General features: G+C 41.6%; 1 protein-coding gene across 3 annotated transcripts in view; it reads left to right on the top strand.

Annotated features, from left to right (window-relative positions):
- LOC134325462 (palmitoyltransferase ZDHHC14-like) overlaps window positions 1–21,881 on the top strand; it is a 56,179-nt gene that overhangs the window by 9,318 nt on the left and 24,980 nt on the right. For all 3 annotated transcript variants that reach the window (XM_063007668.1, XM_063007667.1, XM_063007669.1), the window contains exons 3-4: window positions 8,367–8,527; window positions 20,776–20,934. In XM_063007668.1, the coding sequence (XP_062863738.1) occupies window positions 8,367–8,527; window positions 20,776–20,934 (320 nt within the window). The remainder of the gene's footprint in view (window positions 1–8,366; window positions 8,528–20,775; window positions 20,935–21,881) is intronic.

Raw genomic sequence — 21,881 nt, 5'->3', positions numbered from 1 at the left:
CTGACGCTTCCTCTTTCCCTGCTGTTTGCTTTCTGTTCTTGCTGCTGCTTTGCTGTATCTGTCTGTAGCTCAGAATTGTCAGACGGATTTGCATCCGAACCGGAGGCTGACCGGAGCCACTCAATAACTGTGGCAGTGTTATATCAACCGCTTCACTGCAGTGTGTTAAACGCTTGTTTCTGTGCCTCATACAGTCTCTGCTGGCTCGGTTTCATCGCTGGTTACGACACATTTATGATGATTCATCGCAGATGTTAAACGCATGACATTGTAAAATTTTATCAGTTAAAGTTTATGCTGTATTTTTTTAGCTTTATCTTGATGCTTTACCACCACATTACTCACATATAAATAGTGTGTATATTCACTGATCAGCCATAACATTAGCTGTGGTAGCTCAGTGGTTAAGGGACTGGACTAGTGATTAGAAGGTTGCCAGTTCAAACCCCACCACCACCACCAAGTTGCCACTGTTGGGCCCCTGAGAAAGGCCCTTAACCCTCAATTGCTCAATATCCTGTTCAGTCATAACTGTAAGTCGCTTTGGATAAAAGCGTCTGCTAAATGGCAAAAATGTAAATATAAACATTTAAACCACCTCCTTGTTTCTACACTCACTGTCCATTTGATCAGCTCCACTTACCATATAGGAGCACTTTAGAGTTCTACAATTACTGACTTGTCCATCCATCTATGGTCAGGACCCCACAGGACCACCACAGAGCAGGTATTATTTAGGTGGTGGATGATCTCAGCACTGCAGTGACACTGACATGGTGGTGGTGTGTTAGTGTGTGTTGTGCTAGTATGAGTGGATCAGACACAGCAGTGCTGATGGAGTTTTGAAACACCTCACTGTCACTGCTGGACTGAGAAAAGTCCACCAACCAAAAATATCCAGCCAACAGTGCGCCATAGGCAGCATGTGGATCAGACACAGCAGGTTCAGGAGTTATTTTTTATTTTTTTGCATTTTCTCCCCTTTTTAGCGCGTCCAATTATCCAATTTTGCATCGTGCTTCCTCTCTGTCCATGCCGAACTCTGCCCTGACCGAGGAGCTTGAAGCTAACCCACATCCCCTCCGAAACATGAGCAGCAGCCGCCTGCATTTTTTTCACCTACACATTGACGAGTGTGGCGCCACCTAGCGTTGCATGCGGAGAGACACACCCTGAGAGCACTCCTTCCTCATCTCTTGTGCAGGCGCCTCTAATCGGCCGGCAGAGGTCGTAACTGCGCCATTCTGACAGAGAAAAACCCACTTCCAGCCCCTTGTCCCGCCCCACAACTGAACAACCGGCCAATCGTTGTTCATGTAGCCACTCAGCCTTGAGCTGGTAAGGCAGAGCTGGATTAGATACCATGTATCTGGAATCCAGCTCTGGTTGCAGCGCGTGTTTTAACCGTTGCTCCGCCTGAGCGGTGTTTCTGGAGTTTTTAAATACCGTGTCCAATCACTGTCCACTCTATTAGACACTCCTACCTAGTTGGTCCATCTTGTAGATGTCAAGTCAGAGACGATCGCTCATCTATTACTGCTGTTTGAGTTGGTCATCTTCTAGACCTTCATCAGTGGTCACGGGGTGCTGTTGGCTGGATATTTTTGGTTGGTGGACTATTCTCAGTCCAGCAGTGACAGTGAGGTGTTTAAAAACTCCAGCAGCACTGCTGTGTCCTATCCACTCATACCAGCACAACACACACTAACACACCACCACCATGTCACTATCACTGCAGTGCTGAGAATCATCCACCACCCAAATAATACCTACTCTGTAGTGGTTCTGGGAGAGTCCTGACTATTGAAGAACAGCATGAAGGGGGCTAACAAAGCATGCAGAGAAACAGATGGACTACAGTCAGTAATTGTATAACAACAACGTGCTTCTATATGGTTAGTGGAGCTGATAACAGGAAGTGAGTGTAGAAAAAAGTAGGTGGTTTTAATGTTATGGCTGATCAGTGTATATACATATAATAATAACACTGATTATCTCTTCATCACGGCACCTGTTGTTAGAAGCAGGAAAAATGAGCAAGCGTAAGGATTTGAGTGAGTTTGACAAGGACCAAATTGTGATGGCCTGATAAATCATGTTTTCTTTGACATCACGTGGATGGCCGGGTGCGTGTGTGTCGCTTACCTGGGGAACACATGGCTCCAGGATGCACTATGGGAACAGGGCAAGCCGGCAGAGGCAGTGTGATGCTTTGGGCAACGTTCTGTTGGGAAACCTTGGGTCCTGCCATTCAGCAATGGCAACACATACCACCTACCAAAGTATTGTTGCAGTCCATGTACACCTTTTCATGGAAGAAACGGTATTCCCTGATGGCTGTGGCCTCTTTCAGCAGGATGATGCGTCCTGCCACAAAGCAAAAATGGTTCAGGAATGGTTCGAGGAGCACAATAATGAGTTTGAGGTGTTGACTTGGCCTCCAAATTCCACAGATCTCAATCCAATCGAGCATCTGTGGGATGTGCTGGACAAACAAGTCTGATCCATGGAGGCCCCACCTCGCAACATACAGGAGTTAAAGGATCTGCTGCTAACATCTTGGTGCCAGATACCACAGCACACCTTCAGGGGTCTAGTGGACTCCATGCCTCAACGGGTCAGGGCTGTTTTGGCAGCAAAAGGGGGACCTTTCAGTTATAAAAGTTGCTTAGTTGTTGGAGGCGCCCAGGTGGCGCAGCGGGATATTCCGCTTGCACACTAGCACCGAGTTTATGCATTGCCTCCGGTCGGCTGGGCGCCATCTAGCGGGCATAATTTGCAGTGCCTGCAGCAGATACTAATTGGCCACCATATCTGCAAGGTGGGGGCTGGACTATGTGTGGGTGGGTGGGTCTTTATACGCTGTGTAAGGACCCTGATTGGCTGAAGAGGCGCCTGTGCAGAATGCAGGGACAAGAAGAGGAGGGCTGTACACCTGTCGGAAGAGGCATGTACAGCGACGTGCTCTCCTTGGATGCAATCTGGTATCTCTGGTAGCAGCGGAAGACAAGATTGAGTGTGCTAAATCGAGAGGAAAATGGGAAGAAAATGCATTAAAAAAAAGTTGCTTTAGTTGTTAATGTAAAATGTACAAGAAATGGACGGTTGATTTGGGAAATTCAGATAAATTCTTCTTAGACTTTGCAAAGTGGTGGTTTTTGCTGAAACTAGATATGAGGTTTCTAACAGTACATTGTTGTTGTAACGAGTAGTGTATTCTTCTTGTTTTGAAGCAGAGAGGGAAGTTTATGTGCTGGCATCCTTGAGGATACTTTAAAGAAATTGTTCCTGTGGTTTGTGGCTCTGGTGTTTTTGTGGTTTGTAGTTGAAAACATGCATGTTTAGATTTTGTCTAAACAGTACAATATACAAGTAGGAAAGCTTCATTGTGTGTTTGTACCTTTTCTGTTGGCCTCACTGGCTAACACACAATCCTGTTTTCTACACAGAAGTTTCTCTATAAAATGCTCTATTTATACTTTTAATGTCTGGACATTATGGTTGGTTTATAACCAGACCGAGGAGGGTCGTACCTAACACACCTTCTCCGACTCTGTGTCTAGTAGCCAACAGCTTTTTATAATCTGCATGAGCAGAGATTACACAGTGATCAGTATCTCATACAGAGAGTCACACGCTGGCTCAGCTGTGTGAATAAATGTGTTGAATTACTGAACACCTTGGTAAACCAAATTACACTGATCAGACATAACATTATGACCACCTTCCTAATATTGTTTTGGCCCCCCTTTTGCTGCCAAAACAGCCCTGCAACTGTGATGCACTGTGTATTCTGACACCTTTCTATCAGAACCAGCATTAACTTCTTCAGCAATTTGATCTACAGTAGTCTGTTGGATCGGATCACACGGTCCAGCCTTCGCTCCCCACGTGCATCAGTGAGCCTTGGCCGCCCATGACCCTGTTGCCGTTTTACCACTGTTCCTTCCTTGGACCACTTTTGATAGATACTGACCACTGCAGACCGGGAACACCCCAGTCGTCTAGCCATCACTTGGCTATCATTTGGCCCTTGAATCCTTACGCTCGCCCATGTTTCCTGCTTCTAACACGTCAACTTTGAGGATAAAATGTTCACTTGCTGCCTAATATATCCCACCCACTGACAGGTGCCGTGACGAAGAGATAATCAGTGTTATTCACTTCACCTGTCAGTGCTCATAATGTTATGCCTGGTCGGTGTACATATGTGCACATTTTGTGCAAGATTGAGTATGTATGTGTTTTTCAGACCCCCAGTTTAGGCTTACACACAACACTCCCAGTAAGGGAGCTGATCACTGCAGTGAAGAACCTGCCATTGCTTGATAACTGATTGCTCTGCGACTTTCTGTTCAGGTTTTGCTGCGTTTGGAACAAGTAAAAAATTCAAGTAGTAGCTGCAGTAGTTGCTATGGTAACCCCAACCCTAATATGCCCCGTCAGCCTTTTTTTGGTAGTTTTAATCTCTATGGCAACTGAAACACTCAGAAATCCCAGTTTACTGCTGTAGCACTGGGAGTGTACAGTTCAGTCATTATATGTAAAATAACATACAATGGCTGCTTTACATGCCCCTCAGTTACCAATCAGCTGCTTTGGTTGCTCTGGGCATTAGTGCTGCTTTGATTTTTAGCTTTAAAGCCACTCTGCGCTCCACAGTTCTATTGATTTATGCTGGGAAAAAGCGTGCTGATCTCTAAATGGGCTCCAAATGATGTTGCTGTCAATCTTAATGGCTGTTAATGGCTGCATAGATTCATCACATGGATAAACAACAACATAACAGCTGTAGACTGGACTACTGTAGGAAATTCCATTCAGTGCATGTTACTCTAAATCAATGCAGGCATCAGGAGTGAAAATGTGTGTAGCACCCTCTGCTCATCAATATGAAACTGGAATTCAATTGATATTTAAAGGAATTGATAACTGTTTACATTTTCAGCATTTAGCAGACGCTTTTATCCAAAGCGACTTACACAATGAGCTGAACACGATGAGCAATTGAGGGTTAAGGGCCTTGCTCAGGGACCCAACAGTGGCAACTTGGTGGCGGCGGGGCTTGAACCGGAAACCTTCTGTATACTAGTCCAGTACCTTAACCACTGAGCTATCACTGTCCAGATGTAAAAAATCTTAAAAACACAAAACATTGTAGTTCTGACCAATTCTGACTAATTACAGAGTTTATATTTTGTATTATTACAAGGCTGTATTTGTATTCATGTTGACAATTTGTATATGAAACAAACCAGCAGAATCTCACAATCACATTTCTGCTGTCTGTTTTAAGTCAAATAAATAACCATCGAAAAATCCCGAAAACGTTTAATATTTGATCATGCTTTGCTATCACTGCAAAATGAAAGCGCACAGTAAACAGCAGCACCGCGACCCAGATCAACCACACAGCAGCATAAAATCATAACTGCTGCTTACCTGAGCTTCCATTAGGGATATAATCCACTAGTTTTTGGAGGCCATCTTGTATGTTTTCAGAATATTTCCAGAATATATAAATCAATTTCCAACTGTGTTTGTCCACCTAACTAATGAAAACCGTTTTAGATCATTTATTCTCTCAGCTTTCGCGGTAAAAAGCTGAAACTGGTCATTCGTTCACTAAGCTGTCACTTATACAACAACCAATGAAGAACCACTGAATCTCTTTAACAAATGAACTGGAGTCGTTTACGCACCACAGAGTGAGAACTAATGCAATACGAATGAATCTTTACCATAGATGAGATCACAGTTTCCTGATTCGATTCCAATGAATAATTCGTCTGAAAAGAGTCGTCTCTGACTCGTTGACTCAGTGATTCAGTTTCAAATATGTTCCTGTAGCGCTTTTGTGCTGTTTTTATTTTTTTTTATTTTTTTTTTATTTTTTTTATTTATTTATTTTTCTCCGAATTTTCTCCCCAATTTTTCTCCCAATTTTTAGCGCTTCCAATCTGTCTTCCGCTGCTAACAGGCACACCAGACCTGCATCCAAGGAGAGCACGCCGCTGCCCCATGCCTTCTTTACACGTGTACAGCCCTCCTCTTCTCGTCCGTGCATTCTGCACGGGCGTCTCTTCTGCAAATCAGGGTCCTTACACAGCGCATGAAGACCCACCCACCCACATATAGTCCGGTCCCCCACCCTGCAGGCACTGCCAATTTTGCCCGCCAGATGGCGCCCAGCCGACCGGTGGCAACACCGAGCCTCGAACCGGGAGGTTCAGAAACTCGGTGCTGGTGCGTCAGCGGAATATCCCGCTGCGCCACCTGGGCGCCGCTTTTGTGCTGTTTTAAATGTTTTTAAATGGTAATCTGTGTATTCTACACATACTCGATATATCGAATATGGTCATTTTCAACATCGTGTAAAAAGTAATATAGAATATATCGATATTTGTGATATACCACCCAGCCCTAATTATATATATATAGTGCAGGTTTGTTTAGAGGAGTTTATGTGGAAGGCCATTTGACTAAGAAACATTAAAATAGGAGGCAGATTGCTGTATATTTGCCAGGTCTGTTAATTTGACCATTTGAATTATGGCCAGACAATATGAGAACGTGTCATTTAGCTTTAGAAACATGAAGGTCTTCATCTGGCTTTTACATGGAGGTTACTTTGGTTATGTGTCAATTTTCCTCACAGTGTCTATAAATAAATCCTACCAGTGCAGTCTCCATTAATAGTTTCATTATGACATCAATGTTACTTTCATACATTTTCTATAAACCATTACCAGGAAGAAGACCAGTGACATTACTGTGTGTGTTTAATGCAACGAGAGAACAGTCTTTGACGCAACTTTCAGGAATTGATTGATGGCATAAACTAGAAGGTGCATTATTTATTAGAAAAGGAAGTCTGGGGTATAAAGCTGAGCTTTTACCCTGATTGATGCAAACTGTTAGTTGTGGCTCAGCTGTTAAGGTATTGAACTATTGATTTTAAGGTTGCTTGTTCAAGCCCCACTTCTGCCAAGCTGACACTGTTATGCCAAGATACAGTTTTTCAAACTGCTTATTTACAGTTTTTTAAATGTAGCCTGATCATAAAGGCTGATCAGCTTTTTATTGCTTTATAATATTTATATATTATGTAAATAATATAATATTATTATACATAATAATAGTAGTCCATTTGTTTCTCTGTGTCTCTGCATGCTTTGTTAGCCCCCCTATATGTTTTTCATGTTCTTCAATGGTCAGAACTCTCCCAGGACCATCACAGAGCAGGTATTATTTAGGTGGTGAATGATTCACTGCAGTGACACTGACATGGTGGTGGTGTGTTGGTGTGTGTTGTGCTGGTATGAGTGGATCAGACACAGCAGCGCTGCTGGAGTTTTTAAATACCGTGTCCACTCACTGTCCACTCTATTAGACACTCCTACCTAGTTGGTCCACCTTGTAGATGTAAAGTCAGAGACGATCGCTCATCTATTGCTGCTGTTTGAGTCGGTCATCTTCTAGACCTTCATCAGTGGTCACAGGATGCTGCCAACGGGGCGCTGTTGGCTGAATGTTTTTGGTTGGTGGACTATTCTCAGTCCAGCAGTGACAGTGAGGTGTTTAAAAACTCCATCAGCGCTGCTGTGTCTGATCCACTCATACCAGCACAACACACACTAACACACCACCACCATGTCAGTGTCACTGCAGTGCTGAGAATGATCCACCACCTAAATAATACCTGCTATGTGGTGGTCCTGGGAGAGTCCTGACCATTGAAGAACAGCATGAAAGGGGGATAACAAAGCATGCAGAGAAACAGATGGACTACCGTCGGTAATTGTAGAACTACAAATGGTAGTGGTAATGGTATGTGGAGCTGATAAAATGGACAGTGAGTGTGGTTTTAATGTCATGGCTGATTGGTGTATGCTGATGATATCTTCCTAACATTATTATTATAGTTATCATAAACTGCATTTATAATTTTAAGACTATGAAGGTATATGAGTTTTTTTTCCTGTTTGGGTTAGAACTGAAGCACTCGCTGTAAACTTGCATGTGCTGTAAAGCTGGGTAAGGCAGAGTGAGTCTTAAATCAACACCGCTCCTGCGCTCTACTGTTTTTAGATCTATAATTCTCTCACTTCTAATGACATTTCTACCAACAATGATCGAACAATGATTTGTCGGTTATCGGCTAATCCTAGTAATCATGCATAAGGAAAATCAACAGTTGGTATTGGCATCATAACTAACTTAACCTTAATTTTCACTCTTCAGTACTGAATAGGTGTTTGTCAAATGAGATGATAGTTGAGTGCAAGGATTGTTGCGTCTCAGTATTTGAGCTTGAAGTGAATCACTTAAGTGCACTTATTTTTATAAACTTTTTTCCTCCGCAGCTGTCCATTTTTGGCACACACCCTGAGTTTAGCAATCCCTGTGGTTGGTGGAGTTCTGGTTTTCTTTGTGCTGGGAACGTTACTCAGGACAAGCTTCACTGACCCTGGCGTTCTGCCCAGAGCCACTCCGGACGAGGCCGCACACTTGGAGAGCCAGATAGGTATGCAGGCTTTTCCTTAATATGATACCTTTATTACACAGCTTTTTGTGTTGTGGATTTTAAGTGAATATAATTGTCATTTTTATTTATTACTCACACACATAATCTACTCAGTCATAGAGATTTTTAAAAATGAATTAAAAATCTAATTCTGAAATCGCATTATAAAAGTATTTAGACCCTTCACTGTGGCCCTTTATGCTTAAATTGCATTTCAGATGTGTCTATACAGGTCCTTCTCAAAAAATTAGCATATTGTGATAAAGTTCATTATTTTCCATAATGTAATGATAAAAATTAAACTGTCATATATTTTAGATTCATTGCACACCAACTGAAATATTTCAGGTCTTTTATTGTTTTAATACTGATGATTTTGGCATACAGCTCATGAAAACCCAAAATTCCTATCTCAAAAAATTAGCATATCATGAAAAGGTTCTCTAAACGAGCTATTAACCTAATCATCTGAATCAACGAATTAACTCTAAACACCTGCAAAAGATTCCTGAGGCTTTTAAAAACTCCCAGCCTGGTTCATTACTCAAAACTGCAATCATGGGTAAGACTGCCGACCTGACTGCTGTCCAGAAGGCCATCATTGACACCCTCAAGCAAGAGGGTAAGACACAGAAAGAAATTTCTGAACAAATAGGCTGTTCCCAGAGTGCTGTATCAAGGCACCTCAGTGGGAAGTCTGTGGGAAGGAAAAAGTGTGGCAGAAAACGCTGCACAACGAGAAGAGGTGACCGGACCCTGAGGAAGATTGTGGAGAAGGGCCGATTCCAGACCTTGGGGGACCTGCGGAAGCAGTGGACTGAGTCTGGAGTAGAAACATCCAGAGCCACCGTGCACAGGCGTGTGCAGGAAATGGGCTACAGGTGCCGCATTCCCCAGGTCAAGCCACTTTTGAACCAGAGAAGCAGCACTGGACTGTTGCTCAGTGGTCCAAAGTACTGTTTTCGGATGAAAGCAAATTTTGCATGTCATTCGGAAATCAAGGTGCCAGAGTCTGGAGGAAGACTGGGGAGAAGGAAATGCCAAAATGCCTGAAGTCCAGTGTCAAGTACCCACAGTCAGTGATGGTCTGGGGTGCCATGTCAGCTGCTGGTGTTGGTCCACTGTGTTTTATCAAGGGCAGGGTCAATGCAGCTAGCTATCAGGAGATTTTGGAGCACTTCATGCTTCCATCTGCTGAAAAGCTTTATGGAGATGAAGATTTCATTTTTCAGCACGACCTGGCACCTGCTCACAGTGCCAAAACCACTGGTGAATGGTTTACTGACCATGGTATTACTGTGCTCAATTGGCCTGCCAACTCTCCTGACCTGAACCCCATAGAGAATCTGTGGGATATTGTGAAGAGAAAGTTGAGAGACACAAGACCCAACACTCTGGATGAGCTTAAGGCCGCTATCGAAGCATCCTGGGCCTCCATAACACCTCAGCAGTGCCACAGGCTGATTGCATCCATGCCACGCCGCATTGAAGCAGTCATTTCTGCAAAAGGATTCCCGACCTAGTATTGAGTGCATAACTGAACATAATTATTTGAAGGTTGACTTTTTTTGTATTAAAAACACTTTTCTTTTATTGGTCGGATGAAATATGCTAATTTTTTGAGATAGGAATTTTGGGTTTTCATGAGCTGTATGCCAAAATCATCAGTATTAAAACAATAAAAGACCTGAAATATTTCAGTTGGTGTGCAATGAATCTAAAATATATGAAAGTTTAATTTTTATCATTACATTATGGAAAATAATGAACTTTATCACAATATGCTAATTTTTTGAGAAGGACCTGTAACTCCACCTGTTGCAATTTTATATGAATGGACAAAGTTTAGAAAGACACATCTGGCCCACCATTTACTATCCTCTGGACAAAAAAAAACAAGCCTAGAGGTTCAACGAACTGTGTCAATCACCACAGTCTGATTGTGGCAGAGCATTGGTGCATACGAACAGTTTTTAGTGTTCCCAGGAGCACAATGGCCTTAATCATTGAAATGGAACTTGAGCACAACCTTGAACCTTCCTAGAGTTTGGCATCAGGCCCAATCTGGCATTCGGGCAAGAGGAGACTTGTTTAGGAAGGTAAGAAAGAACCCAGAGATCAGTCCTAAAAAGCTCCAAAATTCCTCTGAATATGAGATATGGGAGATTCTGTTGGACGGGCAACTATCTCTGTAAAACTTCACTAATCAGGTGTTTATGCTGTGGCCTATGTATACACAGCTCTGGGATGATAGTGATGACAAGAGCAGTGGTTTTCAATCTTTTTAATAAGATTGGTTCAGGTGATCATTTAATCAGTACCTCATTAAATCGTATGAGGTATACATGTGTTGGACTTCACCAGACATTACAATAGAATGGCTGCCACATGTAGACATGCTGATCTAGGAAAACAGTGGGTGGTGTATTTTCTGTGTGCGCACGTGTTTAAATAAAATATTAAAATAAACTCATTTCTGACGGCACTGTGACTCGGTGGGTAGCACTGTCGCCTAACAGCAAGAAGGTCCTGGGTTTGATCCCCAGGCGGGGCGGTCCGGGTCCTTTCTGTGCGGAGTTTGCATGTTCTCCCCGTGTCTGTTTGGGTTTCCTCTGGGAGCTCCGGTTTCTTCCCACAGTACAAAAAACATTCAGTCAGGTTAATTGGAGACGCTGAATTGCTCTATAGATTAATGGGTGTGTGTATGTGTGTGTGTGTGTGTGTATGTGTTTGCCCTGCGATGGACTGGCGCCCCGTCCAGGGTGTTACTGTGTGTCTTGCACCCCCCCCCCCCCCCTTCACACCTGCCTTTGCCTTCAAACAGTCAAACTTGCCAGTAGCAGCTCTGTCCATGTAATATCATGTAAAAAAAAAAAAAAAAAAGTTTGTGAAAGGGTGCCAAGACTGAACATACTCAAAATTCGTTTCCTCTGCAACCAGAAAACACAGACGGTAACATTCAACAATTTTGACCTACTTGCTGATCACTGTAATTAGCATGAAGCCAAAAGCCTGTTTGTTTGTGTCATGAATGCTGCTGCTGCTGCTGTGGTTCTTGCTTAGCCTATGGGTAAAACCACTGTTGTCAGTTGTATATTACCACTGTGTTGCAGGGCATGTGAAGAATCTTAACTTAAAATGTGGTCATACAGTGTTAAGAGTTCTTGTTCTGGACAATTACAGGGCGGAATCGAATCAAAACTGTGATTTTTTTAGCAGTTGATCACCTTTTCTAAAGTAGTGCTCAATCTTATCCATGCACACATGTGGCTACTGTTTTTATAACCGCCAAGCTTGAGCTACACCTGCCAATTTAAAGCCCAAGACCAAATAATTAATAAGTAGAGATGGGACGATCGGGGTTTTTGGCACCAATTCCGATCTCCTTTCAGGGACATCTGCCGATAGCCGATTGCGATCGGGGGGTTAGCAGTAAATAAAATAAATAAACTTAAAAAGAGCCTCACAGTGAAGATAAACCGGAGCAGCGCGTGTTTGTGTGTGTGTGTGTGCGCCTTTAGAAGAGACGCTTTGTTCACTGTATCGCTATAAGTGATTCATTGATTCACGAGTCATTTTTCGCGAAGCGTAAGTTTCTCTTCTCAGTTATCTCTCCGTGTTTACTGTTATTAATTAAATGTCGTGGTTTTAAATAAACACCAGCTACTACAGAACATTCTGTGACTCTTACATTAAAAAGCTTCATTAAACTGCTATTACCACAGATCTGTAACCGACCGTCAGACTCGTTCCGTCTAAGGAGCTAAAAGTTCAGCAGATGATCCTGAACTAACGAATTTGGTAATGAATAAACTTTTGCCTCTGATTGACTCTGTAACGTTTTCTGTTCTCATCTACATCACAAGTAAGAACCGCTCACGATTTACCAAAGTGAACCAGGAGTTTATATAACGTGCTGATAGAATCGACTCAGATGTGACCGGGTTGAATTATCTTTTTAAAGTAAATATTTCAATCAGCAAAATTACATCGTATGTATGATGCACAACGTTAATGATGTTATTTTAGGTCATGAAGAGCTTTCACTGTGGTTTCTGTACGATGGTTGATGAATGGTGATGTGATGGTTGGTGCTTCGTAGCTCAAAGTCTGGATCAATCCACTGAGCTGTTAAGCTTAACATGGTCTTTATATATCACACGATCGGATCGGCTACTTTTAGGAAATATCGCCGATCGCCGATAGCATATTTTGATAAAAAATCGGCCGATACCGATTCATAGCCGATCGATCGTCCCATCTCTATTAATAAGTGTTTTGAGATGAATCTTCCGCCTGGTTGGTATAAAAGCCTGGAGCTACACTGTCTCTCTCTAGTAAACCCTTTAAAACATTAGTTTTAGTTCTCATTAGCTAGTAAATTCATTTAACTTTCATTGCTGTCATATTTTGTTTTATGTCCTGTCATGTATGTGAACAGGACTGTCTGAAACATCTGGTGTTGGGATGTTAATGATTAACCTGTTCACTGATAACTGACACTGATGTCATTGTGTGTTTAACGCTGTCAGTTCATTTGTAACAGCTGACAGTTGAGAGAGGCTGAGACAGTGAGGCAGTTTTAACAAGTATCATCACATAAGTAACATATCTCCACATGGCTAGGTGCATATTTTGTATTGCTGAGATATTTACACCTTTTAAATGAATTGCTGCAAACTGCTTTCTTCTGGCTGTGACACTGAGTGGCAAGCTTTAAAATCCATAATATTGGATATTGGATATTGAGCCCTATTAAATTCACGGAAAAATGTGCTTCATTCAAAAATCACAGATTTTATGGATTTTTAAAGAAAAGTGCCTTACTTCCCGACAGTCATTAAATAACACTCATAAACTGAATGATGGAATCAATGGAAGCTACACTACAAAACACAGCTACCTTAATTGCTCCCTCTCAAATACCAAAATACTCGTTCATGTAATTTTTCATTTTAATAGCCTGTATGCTTATAATTAAGCTTTTCATTACAGTGGTGTAGTTAAAACTAGTTTTGATACTTAAATAAAATTAATTGTTAATACATATAAAAAGGGTGGCACGGTGGGTAGCACTGTCGCCTCACAGCAAGAAGGTCCTGGGTTCGATCCCCAGGTGGGGCGGTCTGAGTCCTTTCTGTGTGGAGTTTGCATGTTCTCCCCGTGTCTGTGTGGGTTTACTCCGGGTGCTCCGGTTTCCTCCCACAGTCCAAAGACATGCAAGTGAGGTTATTTGGAGATACAAAATTGTCCAGGACTGTGTTCGATATAACCTTGTGAACTGATGAACCTTGTGTAATGAGTAACTACCGTTCCTGTCATGAATGTAACCAAAGTGTAAATCATGACATTATAATCCTAATAAACAATAAACAGTACATATAAAAAAGCCTAAAAAAGCCTTAAAAAAAAAGCCGGTGTGTATCTGCGGACAAGGCCACATCTACACTACTGAAGTAGCCAAAAGATTTACACCAAGTGCTAAAATGCAAAAGGATTTCTGCTGAAACCTGCTTTACTTTATCAGACTGAGGTGAAAGTAGATGAAAGGATGGAGAGCGTGTGGTCTGTAATGCCAAGCTGATCATCAGCTCTGTTGCTTTTGTGCAGATTACAAGTGTCAAAGTAAAGAAAGCACAAAAGCAGTGCGGAAACAAGTGTTAAAATGTTTGATCACACTGTCTAAAAAGATGTGGAATCTGATCTTATACTGACTTATTTTTAGCAAGTATCAGTCTAGTACCAACACTGAGAGCTTTAGTGCATCCGTAGTTTAGACTTAGCAAAGGCAAACATTCAATTCAGTGTTGGCTAGTCTTGTTCTGTGTGATGTAAAGCAACCAAGCTAATCAGTAGGTTTAAATTTCACATTAGACTTTGAGTTTGTAAACAGTCCACACTGAATAGTGTGTTAGGCTGTAGCTGCGAAACCACTGGATCTCTGTACTTTGGATCCTGGAGTGTTTCTGTCAGGCATGGCATTGTTTTGGTTTGTAAACGGTGGCAAAGTGCAGTGACTCAGGAAAAAAAAGAGCTAGCACTTAGCAACATGCACAGATTACACTGGCTCCTATTTAACTACACTTACACTGATGTCTTGGTAAACTCACTCCTGGGCAAAAAATAACCATCATTCTTTACCATCATTGGTGCAGGTTACAGTTCATGAGTAGACAAATTTAAAAACGTACAAACCTGGAGCTCGATGTACCCTCCCAGTAATTTGTTTTGTTTCTCTGTAACACACAGTTAATAGGTCTGTCAGAAAACCTAATGAGCTGCCTACTGCCTACCAGTTCACACTATACGACTTTCCAAGTCGTCAGGTCGCTGTACAGTTCACACTACACAACTGGATTTCTTGTAATTGGGAGTCTTTTAGTCGGTGTGTATTTCCCACTACACGACTGATCGGCGATAGGGGGTTTCACACTACACCATCTATCACCAACTGGAATCGCAGGCGAGCTTCTCTGGTCTCCCAAACTACGTTTAGTCACGAAAACAAACGCGAGGAGTGACGAGGGGTTTATTGATACCACATCCAAAAATGCACGTCAACAAGTAGCCAGTGATCAGTGACAAGTAGCCATGAAGTTGTTTGTGCGCTGATGTGCAGCGTAAAAGCAAAGAGAAAAATAAATGAATCCGAATGGATTTGGCAACGCAACCAGCAGGGATTGTTCTGTTCTGTAGCGAGTTGGAGGTTAATAAATATTTTTTTGTAATGCAGTGTTGGTGTTATGTTTTGGCGAGGACGATAAGGTCACACATATTGTAAAGCCTGTGTGTGTGCCGATGTATTCTGATAGAAACTATATTATCCCCCTCACCCCACTCACTGCCAGTCGCGACCGACTGATCCGGATTTTGAAGATATCTCTCTTCAGTCGGCGGATCGAGTCGTTGAACAGTTCACACATAGCTATTAAGAGCCGAGTTTAGATCGCTGAGCGAACGCCGAGTTGCTCCCGAGCCAGTGGGCCAGTGATAGCTCAGTGGTTAAGGTACTGGACTAGTAAACAGAAGGTTGCCGGTTCAAGCGCCGCCACCACCAAGTTGCCACTGTTGAGTCCCTGAGCAAGGCCCTTAACCCTCAATTGCTTATTGTGTAAGTCGCTTTGGATAAAAAGCGTCTGCTAAATGCTGAAAATGTAAATGAGCCGGCAAATCAAGCGCCGACCAGTCGGCGAGCGAAAATCAGGGCAAAAATCGTGTAGTGTGAACTAGGCATAAGTACAGAGGATTCTAATAAGACATCAAACTCATCAAAGGCAAATTTAGACGCACTACTTAGACAGCGATTACAGCGATTGTGACCACAGTTTTTGCTTACTAAGCTAACACGGCCTCAGGCTATTCAAACCAATGGGCCGAGGCAACACAACCCGCTAGCATGCCAGCTAACATCTCCCTCTGTGTACAGAAAATGGTTAAACTGTCCCTGACGAGCCTGAATTTGCTTATAAATTACAGTTGTACACGATTATGCAAATTCACTTTATATTTTAATAAAAGACAAAAGTAAGGATTGCCCTTCAAAACCCACTTCAGGACAGATTATTTAGAACAATTAAGCCATATGTAGGCATATTTAGGACATTAATTTTAAGATTTACATTTTTGGCATTTAGCAGACGCTCTTATCCAGAGCGACTTACAGAAGTGCTTCCATAGTAAACATACCATACTCTAGTTTAAGTAGACAACAGTCCAAGAACACAAAACTGCTAAAACTCTGTTTGAACTCAAGTTGGTGTGGTTTTTTTTTCCTTTAAGAAACGAATGAGTGTTAGTAAGTACAAGTTTAGTAAAGAGGTGATGAATCGCTTTTTTAAAGACCGCAAGAGACTCAGATGTTTGGACAGACAGAGGAAGCTCGTTCCACCACTTGGGTGCAAGTACATAGAAGAGCCTTGATGCTTGTCTTCCTCTAGTCCTGGGTGGAGGATCGAGTTAAGCGAGACTAGTGGCTCGGTGGTTGCGTGGTACGGAGCGAGGTTTGACCTAGAAGGTAGATAAACTCCACAAGCTTCTGCAAGACCTTCCAAAAAGAGTGGCTGTAATAGTATTAAAGGAGGAGGCTGTTCAACTCTGTATTAATGCACATGGTTTTGGAATAGGACAAACTTATGGTTAGGTGTCCAGAAATCTTTGGCCATATAATGCAGTCTAACCAGTAAACAGCAGGCTTAGTTAGGACGGTTATGCTATAGAAGAACTGAACCATGTAATGCTGTTAGCATATCATTTAGCATTGGGCAGGTAAATGATGTGGGATGCACCATTAAACCCATGCAAAACGCTTAATCCTTTAGTTTTGGTTAAATGCAGCTGTGCATGGGATGATATTAAAAGTTTAACCATTAGATAGGGAGACCTCTGCAGATCTGCATTTAATCACAGTCACCTGCTTTCATTTTCAGTTGTAACGTTGGGTTTAATATTAATGTTCATTAGCAATTCATAAATGCAGCTTTTGTTTTTGGTAGGAACTTGTTAGTCAGTCACCTCCCACACAGTCTCTCGCTCAGAGCTGCTTTCCCCACCACACAGGCAGGAAGAAAGAAGGAAAGAAAAACAGGAGAGATAAACAGTGTTATAAAGATAAGGAGAGAATGGAATGTGCAGCGCACCTACCATCGCACCTGCCGCCCGCTTCCTCTGTCTCTTTTCCGTTTGTCTCTTATCCAGCCACGTTTACAGATATTACAGGTTATTTAAACATCCAAATTTCTGAACTTGTCTTTGGGACCTCATTCAAAACCAAATTTAGTAAACATACATCAGTGTATCGCTGATACCAGTTCTGATGTTAAAAAACTAAAAAAAGAATGACAGTAATAATAATTTATAACAAGAAAGTAGTTCATTTATTTATAGCAACATGGTAATGGTGATTACATTCGGTGCAACAAGATGTAATCCAACTCAGTTGCATAATACTCTCAAACATAATAAACAGGATATACTGCATATAAAATACAATACACGATATACTGTACAACATCTGGTAAAGGACAATCCTAAAAACATTATACAATGTTTTTATAGTATGGTAATTCCAGTCCTTGTTTGATGAAAGAGCTAAAATGAAGTACACGACTCCCAGAGTGCCTCCCAGAAGGAAGTGGTTGGGAAAGATGGTACAGTGGATGAAAGGAATTTATAGTCCCTCTTTTTGCTTGCTGAAGGGTGTGCTGAATGTAAACAGAATTCTCTGAAGGAAGCGATGATCTGATTATCATTGAAACTTTACTTACAATACCATCCAGTCCAGAAACGAGGGTTCTTCAAAATGTTTCCAACTTTTTAATGCCATCAGCAAAAAATGTTTTTAGTTGAGCGTGTAGCCACTGATGCAGCGCTGCTTTCACATCATCACATGAAAATCTTCTTCCCCTTAAAGCTTCTTTGAGCATCCAAAAAGGTGGAAACCAGATGGCGCTAAATCCGAACTATAAGCTCTCTCAGACACGACCAATTGCTACTCCTCCCGCCCTCACCGTTTTCCAACCAAAATATAAAAGTGTGGAAACGTTTTAAATTTCCATAATGGATAATGTAATAACAGTTTCAATGATCGACAGAAAATAACCAAATTTTTCTCACTTTTTGTTTATTTAATTGTATAAAAAACAACCTTTGTTTAAAATAAAATAAAAACCTTGCTCTGTACCACACTACCTTCAAGACACAAGTCATTGGGGCTCATCTTGATCCTCAACCCAGAACTCGGGTAAGACGGGTATCAAGGCTTTTTTCTGTTTTAACACCCAAGTGGTGGAACAAACTTCCCGTGTCCGTTCAAACATCTGAGCGTCTGAGTCTTTCATTATCTTTAAGCAACGTTTAAAGACGAACCTCTTTACTAAGCACTTAAGTTGAAAACTAACATGCACTTACTTACTAATCTTTTATACTGTATTAATTTTTTTTTAAATCTTCTGCCTAACTTCAGCAGATTTGTTTCCTTGGACTGTTGTCTAATTAAACTAGAGTAGGGAAATGTTTACTGTAGAAGCACTGGATTCTGTTTCCCCATTTGTCTGTGTGGCTCTGGGTCTGTGTTTTTAATTTTTTTTTTATCTCTCTTGTTTTAATTTAATTTATCTTAATTGTAACTAAATGTTACAAGTCTTTCTGAGTGTCTAGATCTCAGGAATGTTTTAATGCTTTTAATTTTTCCTTATGTGAAGCACTTTGAATTGCCACTGTGTATGAAAGGTGCTATACAAATAAACTTGCCTTGCCTTTGATCCAGAATCATCTTTGTTTTCGATGCATTAAGCTGGAGGTCATTGTTGTTACACCATGTTACTGTTCTATTCACTTCCTGCAAGGCCTATGATGGTGGTATCATCTTCATGTTTCATGATTTTTAAAAATGCATTGTAAGATACAAGATCATTGTTGTAAAGAAAAAAAGTCACGGGGACAGTACACAGCCCTGAGGTACGCCTGTGCTAAATGTCAAACACAGTGATGTTAAATTGTTAAAATCTGTTTGGTCTGTTAAAACCAATAAACATTTTCACCAAAAAACAATGATGTAAGGTTGGATTAATGTTTAAATCCATCAATTTTTGAAAGTCTTTAATAACATGTATTATTAATGCTTAATTAATAGCATGAACTGATTGCTAGGCTTGGTAAGTGAATTGATATGGATCTAATACCAAAACTGTATATGACTGCTGCTCAGGTGGCACAGCACTAAAAACACACACTGGAACACCAGAACTGGGATCTCGAATACATTGTATCGAGTCTCAGCTCTGCCTGCCGGCTGGGCTGGGCGGCCACGTGCGCAACGATTGGCCTGTCGTTCATATAGGGGTGGGATATTAAGCCAGATAGGGACTTTCTCATGGCTGGTGCAGTTGTGGCCTCTGCTGGCTGATTGATGGCGCTTTTACAGAGACGGGAAAAGAGTGCTATCGGGGTGTGTCTCTCCGTACACTGTGCTGATCCGCATTGCACTCGTCAAAGTGTAGGTGGCAGCCAGGGTGCATACCGCTGCTGCCCACATGTCGGAGGGGGCGTGGGTTAGCTTTGTTCTCAGTCAGAGCGGGGATCGGCATTGGTGGGGAGAGGAAGCGTGACGCAATCGGGTACGCTGAAAGGGAGAAAAAAAGGGAGAACATGCATAAACAAAATATTTTAAAAAACTGTATTTGACCTAGAATAAGTAAGACTATTATTATTATTACCAGTTTGATTTTTTAGTTTTACCACTGCTTTATCCTGGTCGGGGACCTTTGCCATCCATGAGAAGAGTTGCATCAGAAAGAGCATCCTGTGTAAAAACACAGAGGCTTTTTCTAAACTACATATTGCTTTATAACTATCTACTCTCAAAACGAACCTAGTAAAATTAGCAGCATCATGACCTCTGGAGCCCTGCGCTGCATTAGCATCCTACTGCGTGAGTCTTTCCTGTTTCTGCAGTGACGGCCCACGCTGGGTGGGAGGGATTCTTCAGGCTCTGGCTAGGCTTGATGTCTGATTTTAAATGCACACAACTGTCCACATTTCTCACCGGAACACATCCAGCCTGATATACCTCTAAGCTTTTAGATTATTCATAGCCTCTTTGTTGTTTGCTAATGACTCCATAAAGAAAGGAAAAATACTCATACGTTCGCATCTTTTTTCCCAGTTTGCTATGGTAGGAGGATGAGGTAAAACTATATCTTTTTAATGTGGTTTATGTATGCTTCCACATTTTTGTTGTTATCCAGTGTTTTGACTATTGTCTATATTTTATATGAGGCATCAAAGCATGTTGAAATATTATGTGAATGCTTACACTTATAAACCCCTGGGCATCATTAGCAATTCTGTGAACACAGCTTTGGACATCCAGTATAATGAATGAATGCCTTTATTTGTCATATATGCATATACAGATGTACAGTACGAAATTCTTTCTTCCTATGTTCCAGCTTGGTTGGAAGCGCAGGGTCAGCCATTGTACGGCACCCCTGAAGCAAAGAAGGTTAAGGGCCTTTCTCAAGGACCCAACAGTGGCTGCATGGCAGAGCTGGGATTCGAACTCTCAACCTTTCAGTTGATAGCCCAAAGCCCTACCCACTAGGCTACCACTGTCTCAAGAGTGTCTGAGTGTCTGCCTATGCAGGTCTTTTATACAGAGGATATCTAAATGTATGTTTTTTGAATGTCTGTCTTCCTGTGCCTTATAGCAGAATAAAAAGATGTCCTAACATTAGTTTCTTCTCTTACAGACATTGCCAATGGTTCCAGTTCTACAGGATATAGACCTCCCCCGAGGACGAAAGAGGTCACCATTAACGGGCAGACAGTGAAGCTTAAGTACTGTTTTACCTGCAAGATCTTCAGACCTCCCCGAGCCTCACACTGCAGTCTGTGTGATAACTGTGTGGGTGAGTTTCTATTTCTGTGTGATGCTGTGTAATGCACTGCATTAATGGCCCTCAACGTTTAATTAATTATCTTTATAGAGTTTTTTATTTTTCAATGAATGTCGTGACATTTTCAAAAAGAAAAGGAAAAAGCAGAGAGAGGGAAAAGAAAACCCACCCTCCCATTCAACCCAGTCTCAATATTAGGGTTAAAAGAGAATTTTTTAAACAGTTTACATTAAATAAGGCAACAATTTACCCTGAATGTTAAAAGAAGTTGAGACGTTTTGTAAAATGGCAATAAAAAGCAGTGTTTTGGTAAATTTTTATGTCCTTTATTACATAAAAAAACAATATAAAAGCTTCATGGTTAACCTTTTACCTTCTGAACTTCATTAAGTGTAAATATATACTCAATCACAATTTATTGTCAGCAGTGAAGCAGTTTGAAGCAGTGATTAAGCAACCAGGCTGTTGTTGCAGGTGCAAAAAATGTGCATTAATATGTGTTAATACACCGATCAGGCATAACATTATGACCACCTCCTTGTTTCTACACTCACTGTCCATTTTATCAGCTCCACTTACCATATTGAAGCACTTTGAAGTTCTGCAATTACTGACTGTAGTCCATCTGTTTCTCTACATACTTTTTTAACCTGCTTTCACCCTGTTCTTCAATGGTCAGGACCCCCACAGGACCACCACAGAGCAGGTATTATTTAGGTGGTGGATGATCTCAGCACTGCAGTGACACTGCAATGCTGATGAAGTTTTTAAACACCTCACTGTCCCTGCTGGACTGAGAATAGTCCATCAACCAAAAATATCCAGCCAACAGCGTCCTGTGGGCAGCATCCTGTGACCACTGATGAAGGTCTAGAAGATGACCAACTCAAACAGCAGCAATAGATGAGCGATCGTCTCTGACTTTACATCTACAAGGTGGACCAACTAGGTAGGAGTGT

This window comes from Trichomycterus rosablanca, chromosome 13 (assembly GCF_030014385.1).
Source record: "Trichomycterus rosablanca isolate fTriRos1 chromosome 13, fTriRos1.hap1, whole genome shotgun sequence".
NCBI classification, from domain to species: domain Eukaryota; kingdom Metazoa; phylum Chordata; class Actinopteri; order Siluriformes; family Trichomycteridae; genus Trichomycterus; species Trichomycterus rosablanca.
Note: the sequence above shows the minus strand (reverse complement) of the source record. Positions and strands in the feature narration are given on the sequence as shown.